At 42.1% G+C, this 14130-nt stretch overlaps 2 protein-coding genes across 8 annotated transcripts in view; both read left to right on the top strand.

The window, feature by feature from the left end:
- The window catches only part of TMEM62 (transmembrane protein 62), a 50190-nt gene extending 46657 nt beyond the window's left edge, over positions 1 to 3533 (top strand). For all 7 annotated transcript variants that reach the window (XM_082616921.1, XM_082616920.1, XM_082616918.1 and 4 more), the window contains 2 exons: positions 5 to 123; positions 2477 to 3533. In XM_082616921.1, the coding sequence (XP_082473047.1) occupies positions 5 to 123; positions 2477 to 2803 (446 nt within the window). In that variant the 3' untranslated portion in view covers positions 2804 to 3533. The remainder of the gene's footprint in view (positions 1 to 4; positions 124 to 2476) is intronic.
- A 148-nt stretch (positions 3534 to 3681) lies between these two features.
- Positions 3682 to 13851, top strand: CCNDBP1 (cyclin D1 binding protein 1). The gene is made up of 11 exons (XM_082619866.1): positions 3682 to 3876; positions 4045 to 4104; positions 4402 to 4481; positions 7145 to 7226; positions 8677 to 8773; positions 8950 to 9017; positions 9600 to 9676; positions 10021 to 10301; positions 11438 to 11498; positions 13068 to 13114; positions 13370 to 13851. Exons 1-11 carry the CDS (start codon positions 3768 to 3770, stop codon positions 13482 to 13484), a joined length of 1077 nt encoding a protein of 358 aa, XP_082475992.1. The 5' UTR covers positions 3682 to 3767; the 3' UTR covers positions 13485 to 13851.
- Positions 13852 to 14130: the final 279 nt, after the last annotated feature.

Here is a 14130-nt window from a genome sequence, read left to right as displayed (position 1 = left end):
TCAGGACCATGGTTTGTTGGTGAAATCACTAAAGGCAAATTGGGTTGCTGCTTTTCCTTTGGGATCTTTGTTGATGGACATTTCCTACAAGGCAGTGTAACGTTTATAGTTGGAATTCTCCAGGTAAGAAGTCAGAAACACAATTTAAGAACATCTTGGCCTTGTTGGGCTAATTGCATAATAATTATGAATTAAATCCCAAATCCCAAATTTAACACCATAGATCATATTTTCTAATTTACTGGCAGGGTAGTCTTTAGTATCTGGTGTTTTGTTTGCTTTTAGAGTGCTTCCTAAGCTCTTTCTTCCACCACTCTTGTAAACATCTAAAATACATTTTTGGCAGGAAGTTTTATAAGAGGTGAAAGAGCTTTTTGTTTTTGTTGTTTGTTTCACTGTGCTTTTTCATCGATAAACAGTGAAAGAAGAGACTTATGGTAGAATAAATGAGACTTCTGGGTAAAACAAAATTGGTTATGATAATGAAGAAGGAAATTGTTTCAGAGGGAGGAAAAGAAAAATAGACACACAAGAAAAGTGGGTCAGTTACCCAGTGGAAGCTTTCTAGTGATGTCCTAGCAATACACTTGTTTATGAAACACTGATATGTTAGGTTTACATTTGGATTGAGATTCCTTTAGAACAAACACAAATAAAAAACCCAGACCTATAGCAAATTTCTATAAATGGGTTTGAAAACTATTTACCTAACAATTTTTCTCTTGTACTCATCTGATGGGGCTAATGGATCAAAATCTGAGGTGATGATCTGGAGTTGTATAGAGATCCAAAAACATTGTTTGAAATGAGTTCACAGCCTCATAAGAGGGCAGTAAAACATGATCAGCAGGATTAGAGACAGACAAGTAGGGAAGATCTTTGCCTAGTGAACACTGACCACAGACCAGAATATTCTCTGTTTAGCAGCATTTTATATGTGACTAGATCCGGGTCTAGTTCAGTTTTCTATTATGTAGATGGAGGCTGTCTCTCAGGAGCACTCTTATTCCAAGTAAAACCTGACCCTTACCAAAAGGTGGGCTTATAGTCATATTTTAATAAATAGTACACTAAGAATGGATTTTATGTATCATCTAGGCCCATGGCCCCTAAATCTATTATATCTCTGACCTAGACCTCTTCTCTGCGCCTCAGGTGCCTATATATCCAACTGCCATTTTGCATCTTCCTTGGATATCTAAAAGGAATCTCAACTTAATATACCTCTAACAGGACCTTTAATTTCTATCCCTGAACCTGTTCCTCCCACAGTTCTTTCCAATTTCAATAAATTATCCAGGATGTATCTCCTCCAGGGTGTATCTTCAATTTTTCTCCTTCCCTCATACTTTATATCTAGTTCATCAGCAAGTAGTACTGTATTTGATCTACCTCCAATACATGTGCTGAATCCACCACTATTACTGTTGCCACCACCCTTGTCTAAATCATAATTATTTCTTGCCTGGGCTACTGAAGTAACCCCCTAACTGGTTTCCCACTGCTGCTCTTGCCTCCCTATTGTCAGTTTGCCACAGAGCATGCACTGTGGTCCTTTTAAAATCTTAATCAGCTCACTCACTTCTCAGCTTAAAACCCTTTAAGCAAATCAGTGACGTGATCTGGGTCATGCTGACTGCCCCAGTTTCCACCTGGCTTATCATGTTCCAGCTAACCTCTCCCACCTCTGGGCTTTTCATTTGTTTCTTCTGCCTGGAATGCACTTCCTTCCACTGACTCATTTCTGTCCTTCAGGCCTCAGAGGGCCCATCTCCCAGTTACCCTCCTGTGACCCAGTTATTTTCTTCATTGAATTCATCACAATCTGTAACTATCTTCCCCCTCCTTTTTTTTTTTTTCTTTTTGGTTTCTCTTCTCTCTACTAGAATGTAAGCTCTATGATGCATCTTTTCCAACTTGGTCACGCATGTGTGTATCCCTTGCCTAGAGCCTTGCACAGTACCTGCCACATAATGGGTGTTCAATAATTATTTGGTGAATGAGTGACTCATATAGTAGTTAAACTTGGATTATAACTTAAATCTTCTAATTTGTATTCCAGTATTCATTATGCCACTTCAAATAAAAATGCAGGGAGAAGAAAAAATACTGATACCCAAGTCCCCCCTCACTTTGCCAAAAATAAAAAACAAAAAAACAGAGTACTGTATATATGTGTGTGTGTCTGTACACCCACATATTCAGTTCATTTCCACCTTAAACATTATTTGAGGGCTTCAACATAAATGAAATGACACTTGCCTTTAAGATGAACAAAAGGATACAGGAAAGTAAACAACTAACTACAAGTCAACTATTGTGAGTGTTATAAGCAAGTGTGATTGAAGCATAAAGAATCAGTTAACCCCCAAGAGGGAAAGCAACATATCTTTAAGAGCCACCAATAATATGTTAGTGAGACCTGACCCTTCCAGGGCTTGCTAATCAGCTAATGGTCCTGTTCTGCTCTCTCCAGCTGGTGTTTTTTAACATCCCCTTGATGGTTTACCTGTGTTGGAGCTTGCTACAGCGGTGCTTTGGTCACAGCTTCAGGTCTCATCTCCATCAAGGAAAATACTTGAAAATTATACCTGTTCACCTACTTATGTTACTGCTGTACATCTGGCAGATTTATTCCTGCTACTTTCTTCATATGACATATGGTACTCTAGCTTTATTATTCTCTCCTTTGCGGACCTGGTTGACACTGGTGACGCCTGTTCTCATTCGTTGTGTGTGGACACTGAACTCTGCCGAGCTTGGAACCTTCATAGTGCAGTTAAAAAGCCACCTGAGCTCCTGAAGGCCATGTCTCATCAACCACCTGTGTCGCCCAGGCCTCTGCCCCAGCAGCAGGCGGAAGGCCAATATTGGTGGGCAAGCCTTGGACGCCTGGGAGTTGAGATTACCCACTACTGATTCCTGCAGAATGGACTGCAGAAAATTCCCTAAATAATGCCATGATTCCTTCCTTCCCCAAGAAGGCAAAGGGTTGATTTACTTTTGTGAAGAGAAAGCCCTAATCTAGGAGATCCACAGGCCAGGGGCTGGTGGGTACGGGAGTAGCTGCGGCCCACCCAGTGTGTGTGGTTTTTTTTTTTTTTTGCAGTACGCGGGCCTCTCACTGTTGTGGCCTCTCCCATTGCGGAGCAAGGCTCCGGACACGAAGGCTCAGCGGCCATGGCTCACGGGCCCAGCCGCTCCGCGGCATGTGAGATCCTCCCGGACCGGGGCACGAACCCGCGTCCCCTGCATCGGCAGGCGGACTCTCAACCACTGCACCACCAGGGAAGCCCCCAGTGTGTTTTTTACGTTACCTCATGTAAAGTACCTAGCACAGTGTCTGGAACTCAGCAGCCTATAAGGGCGCCACTTTAGGGGCAGGGAACCAGTGCAAACTTGGGCCTGACCCTGACTACCCTTGATTAGTTCCGAGTCCTCTTTTCCAGCAGGGTTATGGGCCGTCTGCTTCCTCAGTCGGGGGTGTTTTCGAGTAATCAAATATCAATAAATGAATGATCAATAAGAAATAACTCGGTCTGCGACTTGCCTGTGTCGCTGGGGCGGGGCAGGGTGGGGCGGGAGGAGGTGTAGCCACGCTTTGGAGCGTGGAAGGAGGAGCGGCTGGGCCTCTGGGCAGGGGCGGAGCGGGGCGGGTTGTTGCCGGAAGCGAACCCGCGGCCCGGAAGTTGGGCAGTCAACGGCAGTGCGGCTCCCGCAGCGGCTTAGTCCGCGGACTGCTTGCGGACTGCTTGTGTCCTGCTGAGATGGCCAGCGCAGTTGCACCAGTAGCCGCAGACTCCACCCTGCCTCCGCCTTTGGAGCAGCTCCGGCACCTAGCAGGGGAGCTGCGGTTCCTCCTTCCTGGCGTGCGGGGTGAGCTGACGTAGTGGGGACGGGCGACGGCCGGGGCGGGCTTGGGTGGGAAGGGGCGAGGCCGTGGCGGCGGCGGGGTCCGGGCGGAGGAGGTGGGGTCTGGAGGTGGCTCCGCTTACCTGTGCTCTTTCTTTTGCGGCCGCCCGGCACGCACGCCGCGCCCACTAGTCGGCGAAGCCCGGGAGACCACCAAGGAGTTCGATCGGGAAACCTTTTGGAGGAGACTCCGTGAGTGCTTCTCCTGTTGCAAGCTGCCATCTCTCATCTCTTGCAGCGTCCCTACCCCTTTCCTTCCTGCTTTCCCCCGCCCCATCCTGTCTGTGGGAATACCTCGCCTTACCCATCCTCGGCACCTCTGAGATTGAGATAGAAAATACTGATTTGGGGTTGTTTTTTTGAGACGTCTCAGCCGGCAAGGGTGGAGAGGGAACGAACGCATTATCTTCAAAGTCCATGCAGCCGCTGGAGCCTTATCCTTTTGGCACTAACATATTGGCTCCCGCCGCCTCCTCTATCACCCCCCAGGTGAGGCAGCTATGGCAGTGTCAAGGGCAGCCACAACTCTGACCGAAGTCTTCTCTCGACTTCCACTGCCGTCACCACAGGTGGGCTTCACTTTCCTACAGTTCTTGTGATGCCTCGTTATTCCTTAGGAATCCTCTCATTTTCTTTCCACGTTTTACACTCAAAGCTGGGGATTTAATTTCCTCATCTGTCAAGTAAGATGGTGGTTCTCACATTACAGGATTGTTCTGAAGATCAAATTGCCAAATGGAGTAGCTGTCATGGGGTGGGCAGCTCTTCTAAATATTGGTTCATTCTGAAGTTCATCCTGGTTATTTCCCTTCTGATAATTTTTTTTAAAAAGCACTTGCTATTTGCTAGGTGTTTCCACATACATGATCCCCATCTGACAGATGAGTAAGCAGGCTCAGATGCTCAGGTTAAGGTGGATAAGTAGTGGAGCTAGGATTTAAATTAGGTTCTATGTAATGTCTAAGCTACACCTTTTTTGTTATACTACATAATACTCTTTTATATTGAATTTTTTACATTAATAATGTAGACAGTATAAAATTCAAAAGATATCAAAGTTAAATGTGCTAAAAAGTTTATATCTCCTGTCCCTTGTTCCTTTTGTATTATTCCATATACATGCTATGCATATACACACTTATGTATATATACCTGCTTTTTACACAAATGATAGGATACCATAAACACTTTTCTGGACCTTTTTAAAAAAAAACTAACAACGTAGCTTGCAAATTGATTTTGGGGAGCATATATAAAGTTGCTCAGTTTTTTGTAATGGCAGCATGGTATTCAACAGAATGGATATAACCATAATTTATTTAACCAGTACTATGTGGACATTTAAGTTGTTTCCAGTTTGTAACTATTATAAACAGTGCTGTGGTAGATTGCCTAATACAGTCTTTGTGTATATCTATATATAGGTAAAAATTCCCAGAAGTGGAATTGCTAGAACAAAGAATTTGTGCTTTATTATAAAACTTTATTATAAAATACTTGAAAGTAAATATTGTTGGCTGTGGCCAGGTATGCTCTATGCTCAGTTTTTCTAGAGCTAGGTATACTTAATTTGGGAGTAAGTTTGTTTTAAAATGGCATATTCATTGCCTTATTTTATTTTCATAGTCAATACTTTCATTCTCTTTCTCAATTATATATCTAGATGTTTTGAAATGAAAAAATCTTCTCTTGTTGCATCTACAGTACTAGACTCTCTCCACTTACATACCTCAGAGATTTGAGATGAGGAAACGAGAGAATTGTATGAAAGTACTTTAAAAGTTTGTTGAAGAAAGTCAATCTTTATTTCAAAGGGAGTAGCAATGTTACCTTATTTTTCTTATGTGCTGACTCCTTTCTTCCAAATACACTTAGGACTTGTGGCTAAAATTCACAGCTAGTAGGATACCATGAGGAGCAAGAATAGAACTATTTTTCTGTACATGCTCAGGACAGTGGTTTTTTACTCATTGATGAAAAATTAGAATATGGTTTTATTTGAATTATATATATTTGAATCACAATTGCTTTCTTAGGATCTCAGCACATTAGTTCTATTAAAGAATGTTTGGGGGGTTTTTTGTTTTAATTCCAGTTCTTATGGCTTGGTATTTTTATGAAATTATATGTTTGAATGTTGAAACAATGTCAAATTGGCATAGAAGTTTCTAAGTGCTCTCAATCATTGTATTTATCCATCCCAGACTGGTAACAGACCATTTATGGACTGGGACCAATCTGTGGACCACATTTTGCATAATGCTGGCTTAGAATTGAGCAGAGAAGTGGGGACAAAGAAGGTAAGAGAAAGCCAGTGACTGCTTCGAGGAAAATAGTCAACATTGAGCATTGTAGAGTCCATGCTAATTACCTTTAGATATATTGAGATTCTGTTAGAAAGAGACAGAGACACACACACAGGCAGAGAGACAGACAACTGGTTAATGGTCTAAGATAGAGTTGGCAAACTTTTTCTTACTAAAGGGCCAGATAGTAAACATTTTAGGCTTTGCAGACCAACTACTCAACTCTGCCCCTGTAGTGTGAACACAACTGTAGACAATATGTAAACCAAGACTGTTGGGACTTCCCTGGTTGTGCAGTGGTTAAGAATCTGCCTGCCAATGCAGGGGACACAGGTTCGAGCCCTGGTCCGGGAAGATCCCACATGCCACGGAGCAACTAAGCCCGTGCGCCACAACTACTGAGCCTGCACACCTAGAGCCCGTGCTCCGCAGCAAGAGAAGCCACTGCAATGAGAAGCCCACTCACCACAATGAAGAGTAGCCCCCGCTCGCCGCAACTAGAGAAAACCCGCGCTCAGCAACGGAGACCCAACATAGCCAGGGGGGCTGTGTCCCAGTAACACTTTATTTACAAAACCTGGCATTGGGCCTGATTGGGCCCTTGGGCCCTAGTTTGCCAACTACTGGTCTAAGATATGGTGAATACCTCAAAACAGATCACAAATATCTTGGGATATAGAGTATCAGGAATAAGTTTTTCCTGCTGTTTCTTCATGTCTTAATCAGTTGTCTGCTCAGTATTGGTATCCAGCTAACTCCTCTCTGGTATGTTATGAGAATAGCACAGGGCCTAGCTCATAATAGGACTTCAGAAAATGTTTGATGATGCTGTACAGATGTCTGATCTCTTCCACAGTAGATGGGTTGACCACATTGATCTAATCCATTTCCTTTTTTCTTTCTGAAATTGGCTTATCACCTCATAGGAAACCCAGAAGTTCTCTGAAGAAGTCCATGCTGCCATCAAGGCAATTATTGCAGTATACTATTCGCTTCCTAAGGATCAGGGTAAGCCACTCCATACACGTAAGCGTTCAGTTTATGGGATAGAGCTTTGCTACTATGAAGGCTTCTATCCTGAAACTTTTACCTTTTCCTCATTTTGAGCATGTAATGTAACTTTCTCCCATAAAGTGCAGTCAAAGGTAGTTATGTAATATATGTGACCTCCATAAGTAAGCCTTTGTGCTAAGGTTCAGATGCTGTGTTCCCATCTCCCCTGCCTGACTCTTTTTTTCTTTTTAATAAATTTATTTTATTTATTTATTTTTGGCTGCATTGGGTCTTTGTTGCTGAGTGCGGGCTTTCTCTACCTGCAGCGAGTGGGGGCCACTCTTCGTTACAGTGCATGGGCTTCTTGTTGCGGTGGCTTCTCTTTTGTGAATCACAGGCTCTAGGCATGCGGGCTTCAGTAGTTGTGGCTCACGGGCTCTAGAGCGTAGGTTCAGTAGTTGTGGCACATGGGCTTAGTTGCTCTGCGGCATGTGGGATCTTCAGCCCAGTTCGAACCTGTGTCCCCTGCACTGGCAGGCGGATTCTTAACCACTGCGCCACCAGGGAAGCCCTTGCCTGACTCTTAACGTTTTTAATTCTCCCTGGCTCCTCCCTCTCTCAAACATTATAACTGCCACAGATGCTGGTTGGATATCAGTCCCATCCCCAGGCCCAGGCAGTCCCCAGGCTCCTCCACCCATATTACATCACATGCTGTTCCTGAGCTCCCTTATAGGTTAAGTGGCCTCCAGCCACTTGATTATAATCATGCTATAATTATAAATGAGTACATGTCTCATGGATCTTCAGGGCTACTCATGTGGTTTAAACTTGAAATGTTTTATCCACAGTTGTCAAGAAGCCACTGGTTTTTCTTTTTGTTTTTTTTTAATTTATTTTTGGCTGAATTGGGTCTTCGTTGCTACACACCGGCTTTCTCTAGTTGCAGTGCACGTGCTTCCCATTGCGGCGGCCTCTCTCATTGCAGAGCATGGGCTCTAGGTGCGTGGGCTTCAGTAGTTGTGGCATGCGGGCTCTGTAGTTGTGGCTCGCGGGTTCTAGAGCACAGGCTTAGCAGCTGTGGCATACGGGCTTAGCTGCTTCACAGCATGTGGGATCTTCCCAGACCAGGGATCGAACCTGTGTCCCCTGCATTGGCAGGCGGATTCTTAACCACTGTGCCACCAGGGAAGTCCCAAGAAGCCACTGTTTTTAATGAATGAATACATGCTGTCATGGAAAGATTTTGTTCCAGATCTCTTTTGGAAAATATCACTAAGGAATGGTGGCAGGAGCAAGAAAATGACATGGGGATATAAATAAGACCTGAGCTTTGTGTTGGCACTCCAGTTAAAGCATGTGGGTGCACATTACCTCAAATTCTGAAGGGCTTAGACTCTCAGGAAAGCAGATGGTGACTTCTGGAAAGACGACCAGGCTGCTTAGTCTTTGGGTTTGGCTACAGGAATCACCCTGCGAAAGCTGGTACGGAGTGCCACTCTGGACATCGTGGATGGCATGGCTCAGCTTGTGGAAGTGCTTTACGTCACTCCAACTCAGAGGTAGTGATGCCACAGTTGGGGTTATTGGTTAATGGGGTTCCTTGCTTCTGGGAGGGGGAAAAAACTCATTTTAACAGCAAAGTTACTGATAACTGAGAATAATGACCAGCAGGAAGGACCTTTTAGGAAACAGGAACCTCGGTTATTGATACATCCTTATTGATTCCTTTCTGCAGCCCTGAGAACCTTATTTCCTACAACAGCGTCTGGGAGGCGTGCCAGCAGGTGCCTCGGATCCCAAAAGGTGGGTGAGAGTGCAAAGTGGACATTGACTCTGCTGGCCAAAGCAGATAGACCTCTCATATCTAGCTGCCAGTTCTGTAGTATATATGTATTTTTACTTATATAAAGAGCTTAGTGAAATAGATCTGGTTTATCACCAACATGAAAAGATAGGTATTAATACTTTTTGCCAGTCTTTTAAGTTCTCATAACTTCTAAATTCAAACACTCTCTGGCTGTGGCTCTGTCTCTTGTTGAAAGACATGGTTTCCTCTTCTGGTCCTGCCCCAGGGGCAGTATTTTGAGGACACTGAAGCAGTTATGAGGTAGAGCCTGCTAGGCCAAAAGCAGTGGTCATCCAAGAGGACCATGATGAGAAACATCATATGACCATTTTATTTCTTCCTGTGGTGAATGACAAAAAGCTTTTCAGCCCGTCTGAGTACCCAGAGGATGTATGTGAGAAGAATTTTACATTAAACTGCTGCCCTTGTTGACTGTCCTTGGCACTCCTTTCAAATGGGAACATTGTTGCTTTTTGCAGACTTAAGAGAATTGCTGGGTTTCTTCTCTAATTGTAGTACTTCCAATTCTTCACTCATAGATAACAAAGCTGCAGCCCTTTCAGTGCTGACAAAGAGTGTGGATCTTGTGAAGGACGCCCATGAGGAAATGGAGCAGGTGAGGGGACCTTTGTCTTTGATGGTCATCAGAAGGCAACTCTGTGTCTAGGTGAGGATCGGTTATAAAGAGAGAAGATGTGCTGAGCATTGACCAAATAGGTCCCATCCTTACTCCTGTCCTCCATCTCCTATCTCCCACCCCATGCTGGTGTGTGATTTAGTACCATTCCCCTCTGTTCCATTGCTGCACTAGGAGAGTCAGAAGAGGGTTTATGAAGTGATTCAACTCTGTAGCCATTAGGGAAGTAGCTGGCTAAAGTTTGGGGACAACTCGGACATGATGCTGAAAGTACAACACCTTTTTATTTTTTTGGCATTCACATGTATCATGGTGTCCCTTAGGCTGTGGAAGAATGTGACCCTTACTATGGCCTCTTGAGTGACATTGAGGAGGACAACTCTGACAACCACGGTGATGAGGAGGATATATTGGGATATCCAAGCAATCGGGACTCATATTGGTCAGAGGAAGATCAGGAGCTCATAATCCCGTGCCTTGCGCTGGTGAGAGCATCCAAAGCCTGCCTGAAGAAAATCCGGCTCTCAGTGGCAGAGAATGGGAAGAAGGATCAGGTGGCCCAGCTGGATGACATTGTGGACATTTCTGATGAGATCAGCCCTAGGTAAGCCTGATCTCCACTCAAAACATCTGAGCAGCAGCATTCTGATGTCAACTTGTGCCGTCAACTCAAGGTTTTTCCCCACCTTTTTATTTTGAAAAATGTCAAACCTACAGGAAGGTTGAAAAAGTATTGCAGTGAGTACCTATACCTCCATCTAGATTCACCTATTGTTCACAATTTTTTCTGTATTGGTTTATTTCTCTATAATTAGAGGTAGCTTTTTAAAAATTGAAGTAGATGTGCCATGTTTATCCCTGAACCATTTGAGAGTAAGTTGCAGACATTAATGACATTTCACCCCTAAATATTTCAGCGTGTATCTCCTAAGAACAAACACTCTTACTCTTAGTATTATATGTAAGAAATTTACATCGACTATAATAATGTTATCTAATATTCAGATTTCCCCAGTTGTCTCTACAATGTCTTTTATAGCTTTTTTTTTAAATTCAGGGTTCCGTCAAGGTGTCATACCACATTTGGTTGTCTTCTCTTTGGTGTCTTGGCAACTAAACAGTCCCTGTCCTTTTTAGCTTCTTTTGACATTGACTATTTGTTTTAATGTATTTTTTTGACATTGACATTTTTAAAGAATCCAGGTCAGTTGCCATGTAGAATATCCAACAATCTGGATTTATGTGATGTTTTCTCATAATTATATTCAGGTTAAACACTTTTTGGCAAGAATATCACATAGTTGAGTGTTTTGTGCTTTTCATCGCATCATATATCGGGGAGGCACATGGTGTTAGTTTGTCCCATTATTGGTGGTATAGTAATAACTTGATTGCTTGGTTAAAGTGGTGCCCACTTTAGTGGCATTCAGGGATGAACCCTGCCTGTGTTAGTTATTAAATTTATGGTTTCAGATCCTCACATTTTTAACTAAATTAATCATGTCCCATCCTACTGGTCAAGGGAGGTTTTCCCCCCAGCTTCCTAGTGAAACAGGGTATGTATGTATTCCGTAAATACCAGTTGAATTGGTTATTTATTGGTTGCCCAATTTAAGGAACTGATAAGCATTTCTGGGAGTCATTTTTTCACTAGTCACATCCTTAGTTTTGTACTGGAGACCACCTAGCTGAGCTTTGTTCCTTCTTTGTTAATGGTTATTTTTGCTTTCTCCCCTTAAGTGTGGATGATTTGGCTCTGAGCATATACCCACCCGTGTGCCATCTGAGTGTGCGAATCAATGTAAGTACCGGCTTTGAGGGAATAGCTACAGACCTAATTGGTAGAATTTCAGTAATCACTAGTATTTCCTTTAAGCTATAGGGAATATGTTTATTTGTTACACTTGGATGCAAGTACAACAGTAATGTCATGATGTGTTTGTGCTTGATCTTTATCAAGCTGAATTTGAATTCTAATAGCCACGAGCTCTGGTAGTACTCTCTTCCATAACCACTTGGGTAATAATTTAGAAAAAACCTAAAGACCTTGGAAAATCCTGCTTTGAAAAAAAGTCTTAATTACCATAGTGCTTTAGGATTCTTTCAACCTGAAGTCACAAGTTTCTAATTTCCTATATAGGCCAAAATAGGTGTTTCAGAAACATACTCTGTTTTAATATCAACACATTGTGTAATTTAACCACAGGGTTAAGCTCTTTATAAAAATCTGATTTTATTGTATTCTTTCAAGTCCTGGGTCCTATGCTAGAGTTCTATTCTCTTATTTTTATAAAATTCAAGTTCTTATGTCTCATTTTATTGGAAAGAGAAGCAAAACTGCCAGTGGCTTATATTTTACCATCAGATGTATCAATCCTAATAATATTTTGTAAATTAGTGGAAATTAGAGTGATCAAATGTATCTTCACAATGTGCAAACACCTTGGAGTACAATAGGGTCCTTTTGGGCATTAACTTTTTTTTATTCCACATACACTTTTTTAAAAGTTGACTTCGTAAGAAATAAACATCTTTAGCAATATGCCTTGTCAGTTACCCCAAATAAAATTTTAAGGAATGCACAGTGTATTGGTAGCATACATATACCCTCATGTTATCTGGTTATTGGTATTCCTAAAATTCTGTAAGTAAATTAAAAAAAAAAAAAATCCAGAGGCTTCCCTGGTGGAGAAGTGGTTAAGAATCCACCTGCCAATGCAGGGGACATGGGTTCAAGCCCTGGGCCGGGAAGATCCCACATGCCGCAGAGCAACTAAGCCCGTGCGCCACAACTACTGAACCTGTGCTCTAGAGCCCATGAGCCACAACTACTGAAGCCCACACACCTAGAGCCCATGCTCCGCAACAAGAGAAGCCACCGCAGTGAGAAGCCTGCGCACCACAATGAAGAGTAGCCCCCGCTCACTGCAACTAAAGAAAGCCCACACAGCAAGGAAGACCCAATGCAGCCAAAAAAAAAAAAAAAAATCTAGTTGTTTCTGCTATATATATCCTGAGCTATCAGCAGTTGGGACAAATTCAGGTTATATTCTTCCTTTTTCTGTTTTCTTTAATTAAAAAATATTTTAAATATAGAAAAACTTATAAAGATGTTATAGCAACAGTATTAATAAGATTTTGTGATCCCACCACCCTAATCTGATCAACATTTTTGTTTTTCACTGTTTTCTCCAATGGATTTTTTATTAACTTGAGTATTAAGTAATAATACTTAATGACTTTTTAATGACTTTTTATTACTTGAGTATTAAAATATTTTAGCTCTCCTTCCCCTCCACCCCCTATTTTTTCCCTCCTTTCCTTTTTATGGTAGGGCTCAGGGTGAGTAACTTATCTTGTTTTTTTCTAGTGTGCAAAACTTGTATCCGTTTTAAAGAAGGCACTTGAAATTACAAAGTGAGTATGAAGACTTATCCCCAAATAGCTTTTTGAGAATAAACCTATATAGCCATTCTCAACTCCCAAACCCCCATTTCGAGGAGTAGAAGGTGAGTGTAGTGTTTTCTTTCAACTTTACCTGTGGAGCAGCTGTATTTCTGCAGAGAAACTTGCATTTTTTTACTGTAATTTTCCCTGTGCTCCCTTTTGAGGATAGGTTTTTCCTTGACAGTATAATAAATTTAACTTCTAGTTTTCCCATTCCATTTGCAGAGCAAGTCATGTGACCCCACAGCCAGAAGATAGTTGGATCCCTTTACTTATTAATGCTGTTGATCATTGCATGAACAGAATCAAGGAGCTCACTCAGCATGAAGTTGAATTATGAATTTTTAGGCTCATTTGTACTCTCCTCTCTCCCTTGCTTACTCTCGCAGGCAAGCTCTGATGTCTGCTTTTAGAATGGGGCTAGGATACTTTCTGGACCGAAAGGGAGGTCCTATCTATACCTATCAAGAGACATTATTACCAAAGTTTGTTGATTAGGCCAAACTGGCAATTATTTATAAACCATATGAATATGATATGTTTTTCTGTGCCAGATATAAAAGATAACTGTATGAGTTTTTATTCTTGAGTTGCCTCTCAGAGATTCCTGGGGAAGCTGCCTTATTCCCTATTTGCAATAACATGTGTCGTTTCATTGTGAAAGATGTTGATAGTCTCAATAAAATGCTAACCTGCTAGTGGTTAAATGAGTACCTTTCCAAAGTGTCTTTTCTACCAGAAATATGTGGGTTGAGACTAACAACATTGCTTTTGTTTAGGTTTATAGGTCTAAAGATCTGATTCTGATCAGAAATATATTTAGAAGAAAAAGACTTGACTTTTTTTAGAGCAGATGTCTCCAGAACCCCTCTTAGTACTTCAGCATGTTATAAAATATAATTATTCTTACCAGAAGTTCTTCTGAATATTATTCCAGTTTACTCCATGCCTCTATTGGTATTGAGCTTGTGAAAATTAATAAAGGG

Source organism: Mesoplodon mirus (genome assembly GCF_964341445.2).
Source record: "Mesoplodon mirus genome assembly, chromosome: 4".
In the NCBI taxonomy this organism is placed as follows: domain Eukaryota; kingdom Metazoa; phylum Chordata; class Mammalia; order Artiodactyla; family Ziphiidae; genus Mesoplodon; species Mesoplodon mirus.
This window is presented reverse-complemented; position numbering and strand designations above follow the sequence as displayed.